A 26,493-nucleotide genomic window follows, 5' to 3' on the forward strand; every position below is an offset into this window, starting at 1 on the left:
GCTGGGAGAGTGGGCAATGAAGTGGCCAATGAAATACAATGTGGAAAAGAGTTAAGAAGGCAAATGCAATGTTAGCATTCATGTCAAGAGGGTTAGAATACAAGACCAGGGATGTACTTCTGAGGCTGTGTCAGGCTCTGGTCAGACCCCATTTGGAGTATTGTGAGCAGTTTTGGGCCCCATATCTAAGGAAGGATGTGCTGGCCTTGGAGAGGGTCCAGAGGAGGTTCACAAGAATGATCCCTGGAATGAACAGCTTGCCATATGAGGAACGGTTGAGGACTCTGGGTCTGTACTTGTTGGAATTTAGAAGGATGAGGGGGGATCTTATTGAAACTTACAGGATACTGCGAGGCTTGGATAGAGTGGACGTGGGGAGGATCTTTCCACTTGTAGGAAAAACTAGAACCAGAGGAAACCATCTCAGACTCAAGGGACGATCCTTTAAAACTGAGATGAGGAGAAATTTCTTCAGCCAGAGGGTGGTGAATCTGTGGAACACTTTGCCGCAGAAGGCTGTGGAGGCCAAATCACTGAGTGTCTTTAAGACAGAGATAGATAGGTTCTTGATTAATAAGGAGATCAAGGGTTATGGGGAGAAGACAAGAGAATGGGGATGAGAAGCATATCAGCCATGATTGAATGGCAGAGCAGACTCGATGGGCTGAATGGCCTAATGCTGCTCCTATGTCTTATGGTCTAATGATCTTATGGCTCCACTACTGAGTCAAAGCAAGATTGAAAGATTATGGCCGGTGCCTCTGAAATTTTAATTCTCACTTTCATCAGTATCGTTGATGATCAATGATGAAGGATGTCACAGTGCTTAGAGAGGGGATCCAGGTTCTATGGTGTGGAAGAGGAAATACTGGTAGGCAAGGCGGACAGAAGGATGAATACCCTCCATGCGCAGGCTGGGGGGAAGGGATGTGGAGTGGGGAGAGTGGGGGGGGGGGGGGGGTGTAGTGTTATCGATAGAACCAATTCGGAAAGAGAAGGAATGATGGTGAGGAAGACATTGCTCGGGACGCTGTTCTAGTGCAATAAGAGATTTAATGACACAAGTGGTCAAGGTAGAAAACCCATATCCCAGTCGCAATGCATGAGTGATACTACAAACATCAGAACCTCAACACAATTCATCCAGCAATCTGACACACACTGAAAATCAACGCCCCACAGCCTGCAATCTAATATACACTGAAATTCACACACCTTACATCCTGCAATCTAATATACACTTAAGTTCACACACCCTGCAGTCTGCAGTCTAATATACACTGAAATTCACACACCTTACATCCTGCAATCTAATATACACTTAAGTTCACACACCCTGCAGTCTGCAGTCTAATATACACTGAAATTCACACACCCTGCATCCTGCAATCTAATATACACTTAAGTTCACACACCCTGCAGTCTGCAGTCTAATATACACTGACATTCACACACTCAACATCCGTGTCATCTAAATATGACACGGTCCTCCTCAAGCTCGACCAACACTTCAACGTTGAGGTCAACGAGAGCTTTGAGAGGTATGTCTTCCAGCAGCGCCTGCAAGGGAAGGATGAGCTCTTTCAGTCCTTCCTGACGTATCTCCGCATACTCGCGCAGTCCTGCGGTTACGACACCACCTCAGAGTCCATGATCCGGGACCAGATCGTTTTTGGGGTTGCCTCCTGCAGCCTACGCCAGCAGCTTCTAAAAATAAAAGGCCTGACCTTAGCATCTGCAGTTGAAGCCTGTGTCCTGCACGAGAACGCGACTAGCCGCTATGCCCAATTTCAGGCGACCGAATCGGCACGGAGGGGAGTCCTACGCGACCGGAGCGGTGAGCCAGGTGCCCTACGAGGCTGAACGCATCCAAGCGATCGGGTTTCTCCCGGCCCGCGGCCCGGACGAGGGCGGCTGTTTCGCGTGCTTTTCGAGGCCTCCCGTGCTTGTGCGCGCCAAAACCTACGGCAACACTGAGAGACGTGATGCGCAGGTGCGCTCGATGCAAGACCGAACTGCGCATGCGCAGTGGCGTAACGAACGCCATGACGTCACGACGTGCGGCAACTGTGGAGCTGCACATTTAAAAGGGCAATGTCCCGCAAAAAACCGACAATGCCTACGCTGTGGCAAGATGGGCCACGACGCTGCCTACTGTCGAGCGGCTCAACCTGTTGATCTTCCGCATCTCCGACAACCTCGCAGGAACGTGCGGACCATTCAGCCTCCACATCACGACATCCAAACCGATGACGCAGATGACCAAGACACCTTCCGGGTTGCGGTCATTGATGTGAACCGGGTCAACACAATCAATCCGGGTGATGAATGGTGTGCCACCCTGACGGTCAACCGATCGCCGATCACTTTCCGCCTGGACACTGGCGCCTCCGCCAACCTCATAGCGATGTCCGCCTTCTACGCCATGAAGGTCAGACCACCAATCTGGCCATCCCGGTGCAGGATGGTCGACTACAACGGGACCGTTATCCTGGCTATGGGATCCTGCCAGCTCCAGGTGACACACAACACACACACGGCCACACTCTCGTTCGAGACAGTCGGCTCATCGAAGGACTCCCTGCTGGGCGTACAGGCATGCAAGGCTCTCCACCTCATGCAACGAGTCCACTTTCTCTCTCCAGTCGGCACATCTGACTTCCCGGATGCAGAGTTCAACGCACAGCTCCAATCCCTCCTCACCCACAACCAGGAGGCATTCGAGGGCATGGGAACACTGCCATACACCTACCGATTTGCCTCAAACCGGACGCCATCCCGGTCATTCACGCACCTTGCAGGGTTCCTGCGCCACTTAAAGACCGCCTCAAGCTGCAGCTGCAGGATCTCCAGGACCAAGGGGTCCTATCCAGGGTCACGGAGCCCACGCCGTGGGTCAGCTCCATGGTGTGTGTCAAGAAGCCCTCCGGCGAGCTCCGCATCTGTATTGACCCCAAAGACCTCAATAATAATATCATGAGGGAACATTATCCCATACCCAAACGGGAGGAGATCACCAGTGAAATGGCCCAGGCGAAAATATTTACGAAACTGGATGCTTCTAAGGGGTTTTGGCAGATCCAACTTGATCCCTCCAGCCGAAAGCTATGCCTTCAACACCCCTTTCGGCAGGTTCTGCTACAACCGGATGCATAGGGAAGGGGCGGTACTGGACCTGGTATTGGGGAATGAGCCTGGCCAGGTGGTAGATGTTTCAGTAGGGGAGCATTTCGGTAACAGTGACCACAATTCAGTAAGTTTTAAAGTACTGGTGGACAAGGATAAGAGTGGTCCTAGGATGAATGTGCGAAATTGGGGGAAGGCTAATTATAACAATATTAGGCGGGAACTGAAGAACCTAGATTGGGGGCGGATGTTTGAGGGCAAATCAACATCTGACATGTGGGAGGCTTTCAAGTGTCAGTTGAAAGGAATTCAGGACCGGCATGTTCCTGTCAGGAAGAAGGATAAATACGGCAATTTTCGGGAACCTTGGATAACGAGAGATGTTGTAGGCCTCGTCAAAAAGAAAAAGGAGGCATTTGTCAGGGCTAAAAGGCTGGGAACAGACGAAGCCTGTGTGGAATATAAGGAAAGTAGGAAGGAACTTAAGCAAGGAGTCAGGAGGGCTAGTAGGGGTCACGAAAAGTCATTGGGTTAAGGAAAATCCCAAGGCTTTTTACACGTACATAAAAAGCAAGAGGGTAGCCAGGGAAAGGGTTGGCTCACTGAAGGATAGGCAAGGGAATCTATGTGTGGAGCCAGAGGAAATGGGTGGGGTACTAAATGAATACTTTGCATCAGTATTCACCAAAGAGAAGAAATTGGTAGATGTTGAGTCTGGAGAAGGGTGTGTAGATAGCCTGGGTCACATTGAGATCCAAAAAGACGAGGTGTTGGGTGTCTTAAAAAATATTAAGGTAGATAATTCCCCAGGGCCTGATGGGATCTACCCCAGAATACTGAAGGAGGCTGGAGAGGAAATTGTTGAGGCCTTGACAGAAATCTTTGGATCCTCACTGTCTTCAGGTGATGTCCCGGAGGACTGGAGAATAGCCAATGTTGTTCCTCTGTTTAAGAAGGGTAGCAAGGATAATCCAGGGAACTACAGGCTGGTGAGCCTTACTTCAGTGGTAGGGAAATTACTGGAGAGAATTCTTCGAGACAGGATCTACTCCCATTTGGAAGCAAATGGACGTATTAGTGAGAGGCAGCATGGTTTTGTGAAGGGGAGGTCGTGTCTCATTAACTTGATAGAGTTTTTCGAGGAGGTCACTAAGATAATTGATGCAGGTAGGGCAGTGGATGTTGTCTTTATGGACTTCAGTAAGGCCTTTGACAAGGTCCCTCATGGTAGACTGGTACAAAAGATGAAGTCACACGGGATCAGGGGTGAGCTGGCAAGGTGGATACAGAACTGGCTAGGTCATAGAAGACAGAGAGTAGCAATGGAAGGATGCTTTTCTAATTGAAGGGCTGTGACCAGTGGTGTTCCACAGGGATCAGTGCTGGGACCTTTGCTGTTTGTAGTATATATAAATGATTTGGAGGAAAATATAACTGGTCTGATTAGTAAGTTTGCAGACGACACAAAGTTTGGTGGAATTGCGGATAGCGATGAGGACTGTCAGAGGATACAGCAGGATTTAGATTGTTTGGAGACTTGGGCGGAGAGATGGCAGATGGAGTTTAATCCGGACAAATGTGAGGTAATGCATTTTGGAAGGTCTAATGCAGGTAGGGAATATACAGTGAATGGTAGAACCCTCAAGAGTATTGAAAGTCAAAGAGATCTAGGAGTACAGGTCCACAGGTCACTGAAAGGGGCAACGCAGGTGGAGAAGGTAGTCAAGAAGGCATACGGCATGCTTGCCTTCATTGGCCGGGGCATTGAGTATAAGAATTGGCAAGTCATGTTGCAGCTGTATAGAACCTTAGTTAGGCCACACTTGGAGTATAGTGTTCAATTCTGGTCGCCACACTAAGAAGGATGTGGAGGCTTTAGAGAGGGTGCAGAAGAGATTTACCAGAATGTTGCCTGGTATGGAGGGCATTAGCTATGAGGAGCGATTGAATAAACTCGGTTTGTTCTCACTGGAATGAAGGAGGTTGAGGGGCGACCTGATAGAGGTCTACAAAATTATGAGGGGCATAGACAGAGTGGATAGTCAGAGGCTTTTCCCCAGGGTAGAGGGGTCAATTACTAGGGGGCATAGGTTTAAGGTGAGAGGGGCAAAGTTTAGAGTAGATGTACGAGGCAAGTTTTTTACGCAGAGGGTAGTGGGTGCCTGGAACTCGCTACCGGAGGAGGTAGTGGAAGCAGGGACGATAGGGACATTTAAGGGGCATCTTGACAAATACATGAATAGGATGGGAATAGAGGGATACGGACCCAGGAAGTGTAGAAGATTGTAGTTTAGTCGGGCAGCATGGTCGGCACGGGCTTGGAGGGCCTTAGGGCCTGTTCCTGTGCTGTACATTTCTTTGTTCTTTGTTTCTGCACCTTCCGGGTGGCCCGACGCCGGAGTGGTTCACGCCACTCCTTGGTGCCAGTACGGCCTGCCATGCCGGGAAGGGGAGAATCCCGCCCCTGGTGCCTGTAAGCCATTGAAGCAGACAAGGCTCAGGAAAATATACATATACCCAATTATTTTTTTTTCCATTAAAGGGCAATTTAGCACGGCCAATCCATCTAACCTGCACTTCTTTGGGTTGTGGGGGTGAAACATATGCAGACACGGGGAGAATGTGCAAATTCCACACAGACAGTGACCCGGGGCCGGGATCGAACCCGGGTCCTCAGCGCCGTAGGCAGCAGGGCTAACCACTGCACCACCAGATCTCAGGAAAATATACAAATTATTGGTTAATTCACATATAAGAACAAAGAACAATACAGCACAGGAAAAGGCCATTTGGCCCTCCAAGCCTGCGCCGATCACGTGTCCTGTCTAGACCAACCGCCTGTATCCTTCTATACCCTGTCTGTTCATGTGCCTATCCAGATAAGTCTTAAAGGTCGCTGATGTATCTGCCTCAACTGCCTCACTTGGCAATGCATTCCAGGCCACCACCACCCTCTGTGTAAAAAACTTCCCCCGCACATCTCCACTGAACCTTTCCCCCCGTCACCTTAAACTTGCGCCCCCTTATAATTGTCATTTCCGCCCCAGGAAAAAGCCTCCAACTGTTCACCCTATCTATACCTCTAATAATTTTATAAACTTCTGTCAGATTGCCCCTCAGCCTCCGTCTCTCGAGGGAGAACAATCCCAGTTTATTCAATCTCTCCTCGTAGCTAATACCCTCCATACCAGGCAACATCCTCGTAAACCTTTTCTGTACTCTCTCCAAAGCCGCCACGTCCTTCTGGTAGTGCGGTGACCAGAATTGGACACAGTATTCCAAATGTGGCCCAACCACGTTCTATATAACATTTACATAATTTGCAAGCGTTTATACTCGATACCCTGTCCTATGAAAGCAAGCATGCCATATGCTTTCTTTACCACCATTTCCCCCTCTGCTGCCACTTTTAAGGATCTGTGGACCTGCACACCCAGATCTCTCTGTGTCTCTCTGCTCCTGATGGTTCTGCCATTTATTTTATAGCTCCCACCTGAATTGGATCTCTCAAAATGCATCACCTCGCATTTGTCCGGGTTAAATTCCATCTGCCATTTCTCTGCCCAATTTTGCAGCCTATCCATCTCCTGTTGTATTCCCTGACAATCTTCACCAGACCAGCTACGTTTTCTTCCAAGTCATTTATATATGTTACAAAGAGCAGAGGACCCAGGACAGATCCATGCGGAACATCACTAGTTACAGACCTCCATTTGGAAAAACACCCTTCCACTGCTACCCTCTGTCTTCTATTTTTTCATAGAATTTATAGTGCAGAAGGAGGCCATTCGGCCCATCGAGTCTGCACCAGCTCTTGGAAAGAGCACCCTACCCAAGCCCACACCTCCACCCTATCCCCATAACCCAGTAACCCCACCTGACAATAAGGGCAATTTTGGACATTAAGGACAATTTAGCATGGCCAATCCACCTAACCTGCACATCTTTGGACTGGGTGAGGAAACCGGAGTACCCGGAGGAAACCCACGCACACACGGGGAGAATGTGCAGACTCCGCACAGACAGTGACCCAAGCCGGGAATCGAACCTGGGACCCTGGAGCTGTGAAGCAATTGTGCTAACCACTATGCTACTGTGCTGCCCTGGCCAAGCGAGTTCTGGATCCATCCAGCTAGTTCACCCCTGACCCCATGTGATCTAATCTTTTGCGCCAGCGTGCCATGAGGGAACTTGTCAAATGCTTTACTAAAGTCCATGTAGACAACATTCACAGGCCTTTTCTCGTCAATCATTTTTGTCACCTCCTCAAAAAATTCAATTAAATTAGTGAGACATAACCTCCCTCGTACAAAACCCTGCTGCCTGTCGCTAATAAGACCATTCACTTCCAAATGTGCATAGATCCTGGGCGTCATTCTCCGACCCCCCGCCGGGTCGGAGAATGGCCGTAGGCCGCCGTGAATCCCGGTACCGGAGATTGGGCGGGGGCGGGAATCGGGCCGCGCCGGTTGGCGGGACCCCCCGCTGGATTCTCCGGCCCGGATGGGCCGAAGTCCCGCCCAGGAATTGCCTGTCCCGCTGACGTAAATCAAACCTGGTATTTACCGACGAGACCAGGCAGCGTGGGCGGGCTCCGGGGTCCTGGGGGCGATCTGACCCCGGGGGGTGCCCCCACGGTGGCCTGGCCCGCGATCGGGGCACACCGATCCGCGGGTGGGCCTGTGCCGTGGGGGCACTCTTTCCCTTCCGCCTCCGCTACGGCCTCCACCATGGCGGAGGCGGGAGAGACACTCCCCACTGCGCATGCGCGGGAAACTGACAGCGGCCGCTGACGCTCCCGCGCATGCGCCGGGAAACTGTCAGCGGCCGCTAACGCCCCTGCGCATGCGCCGGGAAACTGTCAGCGGCCGCTGACGCTCCCGCGCATGCGCCGCATTTCCGCGCCAGCTGGCGGGGAAACAAACGCCATTTCTGCCAGCTGGCGGGGCGGAAATCCCTCCGGCGTCGGCCTAGCCCCTCAATGTTGGGGCTAGGCCGCCAAAGATGCGGAGCATTCCGCACCTTTGGGCCGGCGCGATGCCCGTCTGATTGGCGCCGTGTTTGGCGCCAGTCGGCGGACATCGCGCCGTTGGGGGAGAATTTCGCCCCTAATCTCGGACAATCTTTTCCAACAATTTCACTGTCGCTGACGTCAAGATCACTGGCCTATAATTACTCGGATTATTCTTGCAACTCTTCTTAAATAACGGTACAACATTGGCTATTCTCCAACCCTCTGGGATCTCACCTGTGGCCAATGAGGACACAAAGATTTCCAGAGTCTGTGAAGTTGGAATTGACCATGCACTGGCCCAGGGTGTCATAACATAACCTTTTTTCCATTTACCACTTGTGGAGATTTTCTGTGTGCAAATTGGCTGCACAGTAAAATCCAAGTGTGAACCAGTCTTTTGTCTAAATAACAATGCCTTTATTTAATATAAATCTTTTGGTTAGAATGCACTGTGTGTCACCTTGGAGATATATGTCAATTGTTCCTGTATGAAATTCCAGTGGACTTATTGTTCCCCAACACTCATTGTGTGAAATGTGAATTTGGGGAAGCATTCAGTATTGTAGAAACATGTTGAAGCCTCACCTGTCCGGAGGAACTGGCTTGAATGGTTCCAATCTTCACTGGGGCACAGGGGCAGCTAGAAGGAGCAAAGAAGAACACAATCAGAGTGGAAAGAAAGGAGAAAGAGAGGGAAATGGATAAAGGGAGGGAGATATCTTGAGAATGAGACAGAGAGTCACATAATCCAGGCTGATACTCAAGTGCAGTACCGAGGGAGAGCTGTACTGCCAGAGATGACAGCTTTCTGATGGGATGTTAAACCAATGTCCCATCTTCCCTGTCAAGCAGACATATAGTCAGATGGCATTATTCGAATAACAACCAGGAGTCCTTCCTGGTGTCTGGGCTAATATTTAATCCCCAATCATCACCAATAAATAGATGCTCTGGTCATGATCACATTGCTGTTAGTGAATTTGCTGTGAATAAACTCAGATTTCCCTTCATTACAACTATGGCTACACTTCAACCTATTTCATTGGCTGCAAAGCACTTTGAGACATTCAGGGGACATGTTCACATACCAGCACCATGCCCGAATACCATACCTCTGCTGGATAAACCTGGGTGAATTGCTCTCGAGATGTTGTGTTAACATGTGTGTCACCCACAACATGTGGTTCTGTTGGTAAATCAATTAGCCTCAGTGGCAAGGTTGGACAGGAAAAGGTGAAGCACAGGAATTAGGTAGGTGGATTCTGATCAGAGTTAACCCTGATGATAAAAGCATGTCAGCTTGGCCTGAGGATTGGAATCAGGATTGGGCTCAAACCAGGCTTGTGTCAGGGATTGGGCTTGTGATCTGACCAGGTTCAGGACAGGGATGCCGGTTTATAATTATAATAATAATCTTTATTAGTGTCACAAGTAGGCTTACATTAACACTGCAATGAAGTTACTGTGAAAAGCCCCTAGTCAGCACATTCCGCTGCCTGTTTGGGTACTCAGAGGGAGAATTCAGAATGTCCAATTCATCTAACAAGCATGACTTTCAGGACTTGTGGGAGGAAACTGGAGCACCCGGAGGAAACCCACGCAGACACGGGGAGATCATACAGACTCCGCACAGACAGTGACCCAAGCCGGGAATAAAATCTGGGTCACTGGCGCAGAGAAGCAACAGTGCTAACCACTGTGCTACCGTGCTTGGGGTTCAAATTGGGAGCACGTTAAATTGAGCTCAGGGTCAGGCTTGATTTCAAAATAAAGTAGGAATCAGGATTGGGCGCGGAATTGAGTTTAGAATGAAGCTCATTGATCTACTTGCCTGAGGTCTAGTACCTTGCAGGACGGATGAGTGTCTGATTGGGACTACACCATGTGACTATAGTGTAGCAGGGGCGAGGTGTGAAGGTAGAATTTGCTGGGGTAGTCGGGATAGAAGAGTTACAGTGTGGCAAAGAGAGTCTGATGCAGGACTCTATGGAGGGAGAAGGTTTGATCCTGGCATAACAGCTTGTACAAAGCAAAGCAGCAGCCTCCAGGTCAGATCTCAGCTTCTAATGGGCTGCTAATTCCTCTCAGGACATTCCAGAATGGATTTGGCTGAGGTTGGGAGATTATTTTAGTAGCGAGTTGGATCAGAGCCAGCTGCCCCTGAACACGGTCCTATGGTAAATACCTCTTCACAGTAAACAAGTAAGCGCTGGCAAAGCACCCAGATTTGAAGAGAAATGATTGGTATTTAGGGCATCAGAATCGACGTTCTTCATTTACCATTCTCCCAATTCTACTCCAGCCAATAGGGACATTCTGATCCTGTTAAATGACAGGCAGATTTATTAACAGTTATAAACCTATTTGTAAAAATGCTTATTCACTTTGTAAACTGCTCCGCAGAATGTTTGTAGAAGGAAGGTCACTTTCCTTATGCTCGGAGGTTAAAGTGACTGCCATCTTGCAAGAATATCTGCTCATGTGAAATTGCCTGATCAAGGTGTGGAGGGCATTGGGATGCCAGGAGGCCATTCAGCCCATCGTATCTGCATTTCTGCAATTCACTCAGTGCCGTTTTACTGCCTTCTCCCCCAAACCCTCCACACTCTTCGTTTTTAGAAAACAGTTTAATTCCCTTTTGAAAACCTCAACTGGACCTGCATCCATTACACTCTCAGGTAGAGCAATCCCGATCCTAGCCACTCACGGCGAGAACAGCTTTTTCCTCATGTCGTTTTTGCCTCTTTTGAAATTTTATTTTAAATCTATGCACTCTCGTTCTTGATTCTTTACGAGTGGGAACAATTTATTCCTATCTACACTATCCAGATCCCTCATAATTTTGAATATCTCCTCACAGCCTACTTCTCTCCAAGGAGAACAGTCCCAAACTCTCCAAATTATCCTCATAACTTAAGTTTCTTATCCCTGGAACTATTCTTGTAAACCTCTTCTGCGCTCTCTCCAATGCATTCACATCCTTCCTCTAGTGTGGTGCCCAGAACTGTGCACAATATTCCAGCTGAAACTGAACTGGTTAGTGCCTTTTACAAGTTCAACATAACTCCTTGTTCTTGCACTTTATTCTCCAATTAATAAAGACCAGAATACTTTATGCTTTATTAACTGCTCTCTCTGCCTGTCCTGCGACCTTCAATGATCTATATCCAGATCCCTCTGCTCCTGCGCCCATTTTAGAATGTTACCCTTCATTTTATATTGTCTGTTCACTGTCTGTTCAAGTTTTAGTGAGGAGCTGAAGGAAATTAGTATTAGTAAAGAAATGGTTTTGGGGAAATTAATGGGATTGAAGGCGGACAAATCTCCAGGGCCTGATAATCTGTATCCCAGAGTACTTAAAGAAGTGGCCCTAGAAATAGTAGATCCATTGGTGGTCATTTTCCAAAATTCTTTGGACTGTGGAATGGTTCCTACAGATTGGAAGGTTGCAGATGTAACTCCACTATTCAAAAAGGGAGGTAGAGTTAAAACAGGGAACTATTGACCAGTGAGCCTAACGTCGGTAGTAGGGAAGTTGCTGGAGTCTATTTTGAAGGATTTCATAGCACAGCATTTGGAAAGCAGTGGTGTAATCAGACAAAGTCAGCATGGATTTACAAAAAGAAAATCATGCTTGACAAATCTACTAGAGATCTTTGAATATGTGACCAGTAGAATTGATCAGGGAGAACCAGTGGATATAGTTTATTTAGACTTTCAGAAGGCTTTCGACAAGGACGCACGTAACAGATTAATATGTCAAGTTAAAGTACATGCGATTACGGGTAGTGTCTTGAGATGGATAAAAAGTTGGTTAGCAGACAGGAAGCAAACAGTTGTACTAAATAGTTTGTTTTCTGATTGGCAGGCAGTGACTAGTTCGGTGCCGCAGGAATCTGTGCTAGGACTCCAACTGTTCACATTATATATTAATGATTTGGACGAGGGAACTAAATGTATTATCTCCAAATTTTCAGGTGATACAAAGTTGGATGGGAGGGTGAGCTGTGAGGACCTTGATTCCCTTGTACATAAATCGCTGAAAGTAAGCGCGCAGGTACAGTAATCAGTAAAGAAGGCCAATGGTATGTTGGACTTCATAGTGAGAGGATTTGAGTCCAGGAATAGAGATATTTTCTGCAATTGTATAGGGCATTGGTGAGGCCAGACCTGGAGTATTGTGTGCAGTTTTGGGGTCCTTACCTGAGGAAGGATGTTCTTGCTATGGAGGGAGTGTGGCAAAGGTTTACCAGGCTGATTCCTGGTATGGCAGGACTGTCATATGTGGAGAGACTAAATCAGTTAGGATTATATTCATTGGAGTTCAGAAGAGTGAGAGGGGATCTCATAGAAACTTTCAAAATCCTTACAGGATTAGACAGGGTAGATTCAGAAAGACTATTCTTGGTAGTGGGGGGAGACCAGAACTAGGGGGTCATAGTTTGAGGAAAAGGGGTAAATCGTTTAGGACTGATGTGTGAAGAAATGTCTTCACCGAGAGAGTGGTGAATCTGTGGAATTCACTACCACAGAAAGCAGTTAAGGCCAAATGTTGTGTAATTTCAAGAACAAATTAGATATAGCTCTTGGGGCTAAAGGGATCAAAGGATATGGGGGGAAGGCAGGATCAAGGTATTGAATTTGATGATCAGCCATGATCACAATGAATGGTGGAGCAGTCTCGAAGGGCTGAATGGTTTACTCCTGCTTCTATTTTTTATGTTTCTATGTTTCTTCCTACCAAAATGAATCACTTCACATTTCTCGGTGTTGAACATAATCTGCAACCTATCTGTCTACTCCACCAAGTCATTTTGAAGTTCTACACAGTCCTCCTCACAGTTCTCAATGTTTCCAAGTTTTCTAATTTCAACAAATTTTGAAATCAGGCCCTGTGTACCAAAGTCCAGATTGTTACTATAAATCAGGAAAAGCACGAGACCCAGCATTGACCTCTGGGGAACACCACTACAAGCCTTCCTCCAGCCTGAAAAAACATCCATTAATCATTACTCACTGTTTCCTGTCACCCAGCCAATTTTGTATCTATGTTACTACTGTCCCTTTTATTCCATGAGCTATAACTTTGCTCACATGTCTGTTGTAGGGCACTGTATCAAATGCCTTTTGGAAATCCATTTACACCACATCAACAACATTACCCTCATTGACCCTCTCTGCTAACCTCGTCAGAAAACTCCACCAAGTTAGTTAAACAAGATTTTCTAACAAACCCATGATGGCTTTCCTTAATTAGCCCACATCTGTCCATGTGACTATTAACTTTGTCCCAAATTAATGTTTTTACAACTTTCCCCATGATTGATGTTAAACTAAATGGCCTGTAGTTTCTTGGTTTATCTTTTCTGAGAAATGGTGCAACATACAAAGGTGTAACGGGTGGCATGTGGCATAGTGGTTAGCACAGCCTCACTGCTCCAAGGACCCGGGTTCAATTCCAGCCTCGGGTGACTGTATGGAGTTTTCACTTTCGATCAGTGTCTGCGCGGGTTCCTCCGGGTGCTCCGCTTTCCTCCCACAAGTCCAAAGATCTGCTGGTTATCATAGAATTTACAGTACAGAAGGAGGCCATTTTGCCCGAGTCTGCACTGACTCTTGGAAAGAGCAGCCTACCCAAGGTCCACACCTCCACCCTATCCCCATAACCCAGTAACCTCACCCAACACTAAGGGAAATTTTGGACACTAAGGGCAATTTAGCATGGCCAATCCACCTAACCTGCACATCTTTGGACTGTGGGAGGAAACCGGAGCACCCAGAGGAAATCCACGCACACACGGGGAGAATGTGCAGACTCCGCACAGACAGTGACCCAAGCCGGGAATTGAACCTGGGATCCTGGAGCTGTGAAGCAATTGTGCTATCCACTGTGGTTTGGCCATGCTAAATTGCCCTTAGTGTTCAAAAGTTTAGGTGGGGTTACTGGGTTATGGGGATAAGGTGGAGGCATGGGCTTAAATAGGGTCCTCTTTCTAATGGCCGGTGCAGACCCGATGGGCTGAATGGCCTCCTTCTGCATTGTAGATTCTATGATTTGCAATTCCCCAGTCCTCTGGGACCACCCTTGAGTCTAACGAAGACTGAAAAATGATGGCTAGCGCCTCTGCAATTTCCATTCTCACTTCCCTCAGTATTCTTGGATGCATCTCATCTGCTCCTGGTACCTTATCGACTTTAAGTATAGATAACCTATCCAATACCAGCTCCTTTTTAATTTTAAATCCATCTGGTGTCTGAATTATCTCATCATTTACATTGGCCTGGTTAGTATCCATTTAATACCTCAGCTATGCCCTCTGCCCCACATGTAAGTTCCTTTTTAGGCCCATTTTACAATTTCAGTATAGAAGACTTTGGGGTTCCCTTTTATGTTAACTGTCGGGCTTATCTCATACTTCCTCATTGTTTAACTTATTTCCTTCTTAATTTCTCCTCTGAAGCGTTTATATTCAACATGGTTTCAGTTGTATTTTCTACCTCACACCTGTCATCAGCACATTTTTTCTTCTTTTATCTTAATTTCTATCTCCTTTGCCACCCCGGGAACTCTGATTCTGTTTGCCCTACCTTTCGCTTTCGAGGGAATATACCTTGACTTTGCCATAATTCTTTGAAGGGGTAAGCAGTACAGTCAACAAGGGGAAGCCAGTCGATGTGGTATATTTGGACTTTCAGAAGGCATTTGACAAAGTCCCACATAAGAGATTATTGTGCAAAGTTAAAGCGCATGGGATTGGGGGAAATGTATTGAGGTGGATAGAAAACTGGTTGGCAGAGAGGAAGCAAAGAGTAGGGATTAATGGGTCCTTTTCAAATTGTCAGGCAGTAACCAGTGGGGTACCACAGGGATCGGTGCTGGGACCCCAGCTATTCACAATATACATTAATGATTTGGATGAGGGAACAAAATGTAACACCTCAAAGTTTGCAGATGATACCAAGTTAGGTGGAAGGTGAATTGTGACGAGGATGCAGGGATCCTACAGCAAGATCTGGACAGGTTGGGCGAGTGGGCAAACCAATGGCAGATGCAGTATAATTTGGATAAATGTGAGGTTATTCATTTTGGAAGCAAAAACAGGAAGGCAGATTACTACCTGAATGGTTGTAAATTGGGAGAGGGGAGTGTGCAACGGGACCTGGGTGTCCTTGTGCACCATTCGCTAAAGGTAAGCATGCAGGTGTAGCAGGCGGTAAAGAAGGTTAATGGTATGTTGGCCTTCATTGCGAGAGGTTTCGCATATTGAAGCAGGATGTGTTGCTGCAATTGTACAGGGCCTTGGTGAGGCCACACTTGCGAGTATTGTGTGCAGTTTTGGTCTCCTTCTCTGAGGAAGGATGTTCTTGTTCTCGAGGGAGTGCAGCGAAGGTTTACCAGGTTGATTCCAGGGATGGCGGGACTGTCATATGAGGAGAGATTGACTCGGTTAGGATTGTTCTCGCTGGAGTTTAGAAGAATGAGGGGGGATCTCATAGAGACTTATAAAATTCTAACAGGACTGGACAAGGTAGATACAGGGAAGATGTTACCAATGATGGGTGTGTCCAGAACCAGGGGCCACAGTCTGAGGATTCAGGGTAAACCATTTTGGACAGATATAAGGAACCATTTCTTCACACAAAGAGTGGTGAGCCTGTGGAATTCATTACCACAGGAAGTAGTTGATGCTAAAACTTTGAATATATTCAAGAGGCGGCTGGATATAGCACTTGGGGAGAATGGGATCAAAGGCTATGGGGAGAAAGCAGGATTAGGCTATTGAGTTGGATGATCAGCCATGATCGTGATGAATGGCAGAGCAGGCTCGAAGAGCCAAGAGGCCTCCTCCATACATCTTCTATGTATGTATCTATGTAATCATCTCTTCCTTCAAAGTTGCCCAGTGATCAGTTACTGTTTTTCCTCCCAACCTTTGACTCCAATTTATTCGGCCCAGGTCCAACCTTTCCTCATTGAAGCTGACTTTCCCCCAGTTCGTTAATTTCACATAGGACTGTGCTTTTTTCTTTTCCATATTCTACCTAAAATATATGATACCATGATCTCTGTCCCCCAGTGTTCCCCTACTCACACTTAATCCACTTTGGCCAGCTCATTTCCAAGAACCAGGTCTGTTTGTGTCCAATGAGAAGGGAGGCACTGAGTGCTGTAGAAAATTCTGCTGAAGCACACTAGAAACTCTTGCCACTCTCTGCCCTTCACACTATTATTTCCCAGCCTATATTTGGAGAAAAACTTGGTGGGATTCTACGATTGCCGATGCCGAAATCGCATTCAGCGATTGGCCGGAGAATCCGTTTTTACGGCAAAATCTGAGGCCGCTCCACTCCACCCCAATGGGCCGACTTCCCGATGGCGTCGGTCACGTGTGCTCACAATTTTCGGGGACCTCGCGTGGCAGCTGCGGACTGTCCAGCGCCACCACAGTCGTGGGGCAGGGGGGCGGAGCCATTCCGCTGGCAGGGGGGAATTCAGCGGGGGTTGGGGAGACTGGTGGGGGGTGATCCGGGAGTGGCGAGGGGGGTTCGGGGGACACTATCTGGCAGGCCGGGTCCGCACGTGGCTGGCGCCATGTTGTACGGCACGGCCGCCGCAGGTCACGGACCCGGCTGTCCGTTTCTGCAGGTAAAGCCGGGGGCTTTACGTGGTGCGGCTGCTAGTCTACCACCGGGCAGAGCATCGGTGCCGACATTTTGGTCGTAAGTCCAGACACTTCTTCCGGACATAGCCTCAAAACTGGAGAAGCCAGCTCAAAGTCTTCCATTATTACTACTCCACCTTTCCTGCATCTCTGTGATTTATTTGCAAATTTGTTCCTCTCCACCTTTCCCATTAGCTGACAGCCGATAGACTCCCTACAACACGAACAAAACCCCCCGCAAGGAAGTCAGTCCCGGCCCTGTTTTGGTGAAATCTGTCTGGCCTGTCCAGTTGGTCCCCTCTCCCTCCGAACCAGTCCCAGGGATCTAAAGCCCTCCCCCCTGCATCATCTTTCCAGTTGTGCGTTCATCTGCTTTATCCTCCTATTTTAAGGTCCTGCTTGCTAATTTCCTATCGGCTCCCTAAATTCTGATTGCAGGACCTGGGGCGGGATTCTCCGCAATCGGCGTGATGTCCGCCGACCGGCGCCCAAAACGGCGCGAATCAGTCCGGCATCGCGCCGCTCCCAAAGGTGCGGAATCCTCCGCATCTTGAGGGGCCGAGCCCCTACCTTGAGGGGCTAGGCCCGCGCTGGACTGATTTCCACCCCGCCAGCTGGCGGGAAAGGCCTTTGGTGCCCCGCCAGCTGGCGCGAAACTGACTTTGCCGTGCGGCGCATGCGCGGGTGCGTCAGCGGCAGCTCACGGCATCCCCGCGCATGCGCAGTGGAGGGGGTCTCTTCCGCCTCCGCCATAGTGGAGACCATGGCGAAGGCGGAAGGAAAAGAGTGCCCCCACAGCACAGGCCCGCCCGCGGGTCGGTGGGCCCCGATCGTGGGCCAGGCCACCGTGGGGGCACCCCCCGGGGCCAGATCGCCCCGCGCCCCCCCCCCCCCCAGGACCCCGGAGCCCGCCCACGCCGCCTTGTCCCGCCGGTAAGAGAGGTGGTTTGATTCTCGCTGGCGGGACAGGCATTCCAGCAGCGGGACTTCAGCCCATCCGGGCCGGAGAATCGCCGGGGGTGTGTGTGTGTGTGGCCGTCAACCGGTGCGGCGCAATTCCCACCCCCGCCGAATATCCGGTGCCGGAGAATTCGGCAATCGGCGTGAGTGGGATTCACGCCAGCCCCCGGCGATTCTCCGACCCGGCGGGGGGTCGGAGAATCCCGTCCCTCATCCCTCTATCTATGCCATTTGTACCAATGTGTATGACAGCAATCGGTTGTTCACCTTACCCCTCCAGGGTGCTCTGCAGTCACTCGGTGACAACATTGACCTTGGCAGCAGGGAGGCAACACCCCATCCCGGAGTCACGTCCACAGCTGCAGAAACACTTGTCTGTTCCCTTAATCATTAGTATTGCTATTCCAGTATTCCTTATACCCCCTGCACATCTAAACTATTCATCATGTCATGGATTTGGCTCTGGCTGCACCCCAGGTGGTGAGTGAGACGCATTCAGGGAACACCTGCACTACCTACCTAGTCTGGTGGTCACCTCTTCCCTCTCACCTTTAAGCTGCGGAAAGATTGCATCTACCAACATTCTATCCATGAAGATCTCAAACTTTGAAGATGTGCCACATTGACACTAGCTGCTAGTCACTTTCCAAAAATCAGGGGCGAGATTCTCCGACCCCCCGCCGGGTCGGAGAATCGGTGGGGGCTGGCGTGAATCCCGCCCCTGCCGGTTGCCGAATTCTCCGGCACCGGATATTCGGCGGGGGCGGGAACCGTGCCGCGCCGGTTGGCGGCCCCCCCCCCCACGATTCTCCGGCCCGGATGGGCCGAAGTCTCGCCGCTAAAATGCCTGTCCCACCGGCGTAGATTAAACCACCTACCTTACTGGCGGGACAAGGCGGTGCGGGCGGGCTCCGGGGTCCTGGGGGGGCGCGGTGGCCTGGCCCGCGATCAGGGCCCACCAATCCGCGGGCGGGCCTGTGCCGTGGGGGCACTCTTTTCCTTCCACCTTCGCCACGGTCTCCACCATGGGGGAGGCGGAAGAGTCTCCCTCCACTGCGCATGCGCGGGAATGCCGTCAGCGGCTGCCCGGAGATGTGATTTCCGCGCCAGCTGGCGGGGCACCAAAGGCCTTTTCCGCCAGCTGGCGGGGAAGAAATTCGTGCGGCGCCGACCTAGCCCCTTAAGGTTGGGGCTCGGCCCCCAAAGATGCGGAGCATTCCGCACCTTTGGGGCGGTGCGATGCCCGACTGATTTGCGCCGTTTTGGGCGCCAGTCGGCGGACATCGCGCCGATACAGGAGAATGACGCCCCAGAGCTGGAACTGCCTTCAGCTGCTGACACTTCCCAGATACACTGAGTGTTTGAGAGTCCTGACTGAACACTGGATGTGCCAGTCGACGTTATAGCAGTCCTGCCATTTCTCTATTTATTAATTAATAACCTCATTACTGCTAATAAACCTTTCTAATGGTAACAAACCTTACTAATACTAACAAACACTACTATTAGTTAACCTTATTAATACTGATAAATCATACGAATACTTAATACACGTAATACATCTGACAAAAACTTACAAATAGAAGATAAGATTCACTGGCTACTAACTTGCTATCAATTGTTAATATTTTTAATATTTGATTTGTTTGTCTCCCTGTTCCACACTGTAACCAATCGCTGTTTGTCGATGTACCATTTGTCAATCTTCTCTGTCGATTATTCTTTTTTTGTCTACTATGTATGTACTGTGTACGTTCCCTTGGTCGCAGAAAAATACTTTTCACTGTACTTCGGTACATGTCAAATCAACTCCCAATTGTTGAGATTCAATCTCTCAGCAGCAAAGCTCTCCAGTCATCCCACTGTTTTTTTCTTTTTTCAATCTGATGGTGCTCCAGGACTTCTCTCTGCCTGTCTCCCTGAAGGTAAGTCACTTCAGCCTTACTCCTTGAACTTCATTATCCACTCCCCAGTCTAGGTATCTTCCGAAGGTCCGTCTCTCTCCACCTTCTCCCCGAAGGTACGTCGAAGTGTCAGCATGCATGTGTCTGAACTATTCCAGTTGATTCAACATTGGATCATCCTGAATCACCCATTGCTTTTGTCCCCTAGCCACTGACTCCACACCTCTCATTGGCCACTTTCTGAGGGTACATGAGGCCTTTGCAATTGCGGCATGCTAACTGACTCTGTGAAGAGCTACCGGCCCTGTATTCATTCCATCACAAAGACGATGGGCGAGATTCTCTGGCCTCTCCGCGGTGTGTTTCCTGGCATTGGGAGGTTGCCCGCCATTGGCCAGCAGCGGGATATTCTGGTCCTGCCGTTGTCAATAGGATTTCCCATTGAATCCACCCCATGCCACTGTGAAAGATGCAGTGGGGGTGCGCCATCAGCAGGGCCAGGAGGTCCTTCCGGCCTGAACAGCTGATCTCGCCCATCCTATTTCCACCTCTGGAACATCACCTGACTTCTCCCATGCCTGCGTTCAACCTTCATTCATGCTATTCTTACCTCAAAGTTTGATTCTAACTCACTCCTGGCTGGTCTCCCACATTCTACCCTTTGCAAACATGAGGCCATCCAAAACTCTGCTGCTTGTGTCCTTACTCACGCCAAGTCCTGTTCATCTATCTTGCCATTGAAATGAAAATGAAAATCGCTTATTGTCACAAGTAGGCTTCAAATGAAGTTACTGTGAAAAGCCCCTAGTCGCCACATTCCGGCGCTTGTTCGGAGAGGCTGATACGGGAATTGAACCGTGCTGCTGGCTTGCCTTGGTCTGCTTTCAAAGCCAGCGATTTAGCCCTGTGCTAAACAGCCCCTCACGGCATTGCTCACATTGGCTCCTCAATGTCAACAATTTTGTCCGTGTTTATAGCCCTCCCAGATGCTGCACTCCTTCCCTGCCTCCCCTGTTGGATTGGTGACCTTGCTTGATAGCTTTCGTGCAGAGTGGGGGTGGGAGACATCACAGTGGGTTTCCACTCGAGAGTGGCGTCGCTATATTTAGGGGTAGCATATTTCTTGACTTTGGTGGCCATCAGTCCCAGCAGCTTCCGATTCCCCGAGGAGTGCGAGCTTTGCGCAGAGGCAACCTTCAAACATAGCACCCAGATTACTGAAGTTCTGAAGTCATGGAAACATAGAAAATAGGAGCAGGAGGAGGTCATTCGGCCCTTTGAGTTGCTCCTCCATTCATTAAGACCATGGCTGATCATTTAACTCAGTAACCTTTCCAGTGTTTGTCCCCATATCCTTTGATCCCCTTCACCGCTAGAGCTATATCTAACTGCTTCTTTAAAGCACATAACTTGTGCCCTCGACTACTTTCTGTGAGAGAGAATTACACAGGCCGACCACTCTCTGGGTGAAGAAATTTCTCCTCATCTCTGTCCTAAATGCCTCCGTATCTTCAGACTGTGACCCCCTGGTTCTGGACTCCCCCACCATCGGGAACATCCTTTCTGCATCTACTCGGTCTAGTTTCCCCCTCATTCTTCTCAACTCCAGCAAATATAACCCTAACTGACTCAAAATCTCCTCATCCCAGGAATGAGTCTGGTAAACCTTCCCTGCACTCCACCCGCAGCAAAAACATCATTCCTCAGATAAAAAGACCAAAACTTCACACAATACTTCAGGTGTGGCCTCACCAAGGCCCTGTATAATTGCAGCAAGACATCCCTGCTCCTGTACTCGAATTCTCTCCCTGTGAAGGCCAACATGCCATTTGCCTTCTTTACTGCCTGCTGGACCTGCAGGCTTACCTTCAGTGACTGGTGTACGAGGACTCCCGCTCTCATTGCACATTCACCTCTCCTATGGCCATTCAGATACTAATCTACCTTCTTGTTTTTGCTTCCAAAGTGGATAACTTCACATTTATCCAAATTATACTGCATCTGCCATGCATTTGCCCACTCACTCAGCTTGTCCACATTACATGAAGGATCTTCGCATTTTCCTCACAGCTCACTTTTCCACCCAACTTGGTGTCATCTGCAAATCTGGAGATATTGCATTGAGTTCCCTCATCCAAATTATTAATATATACTGTGAATAGCTGGGGTCCCAGCATCGAGTCCTAACGGTCCTTAAAACACTAGTTAATGAAGTAATTTTGGAGTGTTGTAATGTAGTAAACACAGCAGCGAATTAGTGCACAGTAAACTCTCATAGATCATAGTATTTACAGTGCAGAAGGAGGCCATTCGGCCCATCGAGTCTGCACTGGCTCTTGGAAAGAGCCCCCTACTTAAGCCCACGCCGCTACCCTATTCCTGTAACCCATTACCCCTCCTAACCTTTTTGAACACTAAGGGCAATTTAGCATGGCCAATCCACCTAACACGCACGTCTTTGGACTGTGGGAGGAAACCGGAGCACCCGGAGGAAACCCACGCAGACACGGGGAGAATGTGCAGACTCTGCACAGACAGTGACCCAAGCGGGAATCGAACCTGGGACCCTGGAGCTTTGAAGCAATTGTGCTATCCACTGTGCCACCGTGCTGCCCATAAACATGAGTTAATGACCGGATCACCTGTTACAATGATATTGGTCAAGACCCTGGGAAATAATACCCTTGGAACATTTACCTTCACCTGAGAGGCAGTCACCATCTTGGTTTCATTGCTCAGCTGGAAAACAGAACCTTCAGACAATTGTGAGTAAATTTAGGAAGGAGTTGGACAGATTTTTTATTGGTAATGGGTTAAAGGGTTATGGAGAACGTGTAGGACTATGGAGTTAAGGCCAGAATGAGATCAGGCATGATCAAATGGCGGAGCAGACACAATGACCCAAATGGCCTAATTCTGCTGCTATATCTTATGAACGTACTGTGCACTGAAGTGCCAGCCTTGATTTTTAGTCATCAAGTCCTGAAGTTGGGCTTAAAACATAACCTTCAGACACAGCTGAGAACCGTACCAGTTGGGCCACAGTCTATTCTGAACATGGGGCGGGATTCTCCGACCCCCCGCCGGGTTGGAGAATTGCCGGGGGCTGGCGTGAATCCCGCCCCCGCCGGTTGCCGAATTCTCTGGCACCGGATATTCGGCAGGGGTGGGAATTGCGCCCCCGGCGATTCTCCGGACCGCGATGGGCCGAAGTCCCTCTGCTGGAATGCCTGTCCCGCCGGGGAGAATCAAATCACCTTTCTTACCGGCGGGACAAGGCGGGCTCCGGGGTCCTGGGGCGGGTGGGCGCAGGGCGATCTGGCCACAGGGGGGTGTCCCCACGGTGGCCTGGCCCGCGACCGGGGCCCACCGATCCGCGGGCGGGCCTGTGCTGTGGGGGCACTCTTTTCCTTCTGCCTTCGCCATGGTCTCCACTGTGGCGGAGGCGGAAGAGACCCCCTCCACTGCGCATGCGCGAGGATGCCGTGAGCGGCCGCTGACGCTCCCGCGCATGTGCCGCACGGCAAAGTCATTTCCGCGCCAGCTGGCGGAGCACCAAAGGCCTTTTCCGCCAGCTGGCGGGGCGGAAATCAGTCCGGCACGGGCCTAGCCCCTCAAGGTGAGGGCTCGGCGCCTCAAGATGCGGAGAATTCCGCACCTTTGGGGCGGCGCGATGCCGGACTGATTCGCGCCGTTTTTGGCGCCGGTCGGCAGACATCGTGCCGATTGCGGAGAATCCCGCCAATGAATCTGAACCTGGGGCGAAATTCTCCGTAATCGGCGTGATGTCCGCCGACCGGCGCCAAAAACGGCGCAAATCAGTCCAGCATCGCACCGCCCCAAAGGTGCGGAATTCTCCGCATCTTGAGCGGCCGAACCCTAACCTTGAAGGGCTAGGCCCGCGCCGGACTGATTTCCGCCCCGCCAGCTGGCGGGAAAGGCCTTTGGTGCCCCGCCAGCTGGCGCGGAAATGACATTGCCGGGTGGCGCATGCGCAGGAGCGTTAGCGGCCGCTCACGGTATCCCCGCGCTGACGCAGTGGAGGGGTCTCTTCCGCCTCCGCCATGGTGGAGACCATGGCGAAGGCAGAAGGAAAAGAGTGCCCCCACGGCACAGGCCCGCCCGCGGATCGGTGGGCCCCGATCGCGGGCCAGACCACCGTGGGGGCACCCCCTGGGGCCAGATCGCCCCGCGCCCCCCCCCCCCCCCCGGACCCCAGAGCCCGCCCGCGCCGCCTTGTCCCACCGGTAAGAGGTGGTTTAATCCACGCTGGCGGGACAGGCATTCTAGCAGCGGGACTTCGGCCCATCCGGGCCGGAGAATCGCCGGCGGGGCGATTCCCGCCCCCGCCGAATCTCCGGTGCCGGAGAATTCGGCAACCGGCGGGGGCGGGATTCACGCCAGCCCCCAGCGATTCTCCAACCCGGCGGGGGGGTCGGAGAATCTCGCCCCCAATACGGATCCACTGTCCATTCTCTCCTGATAACCCGGCAACTTGCTCAACCACAAAATGGTGTTTTAAAATTCCACTGAAATCTGGAGTAGAGTCAGGGTCACAGGATTATCAGAGCGCAGCGAGAAGCCATTTAGCCCATTATGACTACACAAACTCTCCGAATGAGCAATTCACTGAGTATCATTCTCTATGTGGAATTCAAGCAAAACATTTCTAAGTGTCATTTTGGGCGGGTTTGGCGTGGTGTTTCACGATGGCTTTTTGGCTAAGATCCACACTTAGGCATGATATACTGGCTGCCTCCCGCCCGAATGGGGGCCGGAAGATGCTGGCGGAAACCTCCACCAGGCTTCCTGATGGCCAGTGCGCCTCATAAGATCTAACCAGGTCTCGCGAGGTGTTGCAATCTGGGCCAACATCTACCGGCCACTTTGCGTCCGAATAGCAGCGCGGCAAGACTGGTAGATGCCGGGAGATCCCTTTTCCCCCAATGTGAATCTCGCCCATTGTGGACGGGATCACTTTCTGGCAAATCTGCATATTAGACTGAGACAGCTTGTCTCACTCTAACAAGTATTCCCGAGATCCCACCAAGGTGTGGGATATAACGCCCTTGCCCTGGATACCTCGGGCGAGTGCTGTTCAGTATTGGTCTCCACAAACGTGGACCAGACGGAATGGCACTCTTGGGGGTCACCCAGGCGCTTGCCCTCTGGGCAGGGTGACATCCTGGCACTGCTGGTGCCATCCAGATACCCTGGCACTGCCAGCCTGGCAGTTCCATCTGGGTGCCAGCCTAGCACTACCAAGATGTCAGGCTCGCACTTCACATGCGACGGGGACTGTTCCCAGGGGTGCCCTGCGTGCCAGGGCATGGGCGAAGACTGCCTTATAAGTGGGTTAAGGCTTTGGGGAGGGGTTCGGGGTCACGTCGGGAGCATTGTTTACGGTCAACTTAGAATCTCCGCACAGGTGTATTTTTCTGTCAGATTTTAGTTCCGGGATTGTTGGCAAAGCTCAGTCAGCAAACCCCACTGGTTGGATGATACTGAAGCCTTCTGATCGGTTGAGTTCCTCCTCAATTTACGCTTTGGCTGGGCCTCAGGGTCCACATATGGCCCCTTTAATCTTGCCCAGGCCCTCCTGGAAGACTTCTGGATATTTCCCCAAGACTTCATAAAGTCCTCTGGTGCCCATCCAGAAGATCTGTTGCCAGTGCAGCTGGAGGTGCTGTAGCCAGTCATGGCCCAGCAGACTTGGTCCGGTGCACCGCACTATTATTAACGGCTACCTAACGGACTGCTGTCCATAAGTGACTGGGGTCATGGTGGTGCCTGTATGGTTGGGGGTTCCCCCGTATAGCTAACCAGTCTTGGCTCTGTGCCCCTCAAACTCAACTGTTGAACCCCAGTCCTGATTCTCTCAAAGGTCTGCCTCTCTATGACTGAAGCGCTGGCACCCGTGTCCAATTCCATCTCTAATGGGTGGCCGTTCACCTGGACTGTAATCCTGGTGGGGGCAATGCAATGTAATTACACCCAATCCACATCATCAGGTTGTTAAGGCTTTGGGGAGGGGTTCGGGGTCACGTCGGGCAGCACGGTAGCATAGCGGTTAGCGCAATTGCTTCACAGCTCCAGGGTCCCAGGTTCGATTACCAGCTGGGTCACTGTCTGTGCGGAGTCTGCACGTTCTCCCCGTGTGTGCGTGGGTTTCCTCCGGGTGCTCCGGTTTCCTCCCACAGTCCAAAGATGTGCAGGTTAGGTGGATTGGCCGTGATAAATTGCCCTTAGTGTCCAAAATTGCCCTTAGCGTTGGTTGAGTGGGGTTACTGGGTTATGGGGATAGGGTGGTGTGGGCTTGGGTGGGGTGCTCTTTCCAAGAGCCGGTGCAGACTCGATGGGCCGAATGGCCTCCTTCTGCACTGTAAATTCTATGATTCTATGTTCTGAGTGGAGGGTTCGGGCTCTGGGTTGGCATCTCCCTTGGGTAAGGCGGTGAGTTTGCTGGCTGGCCTGTGGTTTCTTATCATGGCGGTTTCGTCGGCCGCAAGTGCCGCACCCCCTTGGATCATCCCCCCCATCGACTCGGGAGAGGTGCCTCGCCTGGCTGAAGCGGCCCTTCATCAACAGACCTGGTTCTAATGGTGTTTGGGTCAGGGTGGGGTTCCGGGATCTAAGTCCTAGGAGGTGTGTTCGTCGGAACGGGTGACATCCTACGCTGTTGACCACCATCCCTGACATCCCCGGGATTTCCCGGACTCCCTTCTCTGCACTCTCCCGTGAGGGTCCAGCAATGGCTCGGCCAACAATTTCCACATTACTCTGCATACAAGGCAGTCCTGAAGCATCCTGGGTAGGGATGACACAC

At 50.5% G+C, this 26,493-nt stretch overlaps 1 protein-coding gene across 1 annotated transcript in view; it reads right to left on the bottom strand.

Moving 5' to 3' along the window:
• Positions 1 to 26,493, bottom strand: part of LOC140393986 (myosin-binding protein H-like) — a 230,014-nt gene that overhangs the window by 38,047 nt on the left and 165,474 nt on the right. The window contains exon 10 of the mRNA XM_072480709.1: positions 8,726 to 8,780. Within this exon, the coding sequence (XP_072336810.1) occupies positions 8,761 to 8,780 (20 nt within the window). The 3' untranslated portion in view covers positions 8,726 to 8,760. The remainder of the gene's footprint in view (positions 1 to 8,725; positions 8,781 to 26,493) is intronic.

Source organism: Scyliorhinus torazame, chromosome 17 (genome assembly GCF_047496885.1).
Source record: "Scyliorhinus torazame isolate Kashiwa2021f chromosome 17, sScyTor2.1, whole genome shotgun sequence".
Taxonomy (NCBI): domain Eukaryota; kingdom Metazoa; phylum Chordata; class Chondrichthyes; order Carcharhiniformes; family Scyliorhinidae; genus Scyliorhinus; species Scyliorhinus torazame.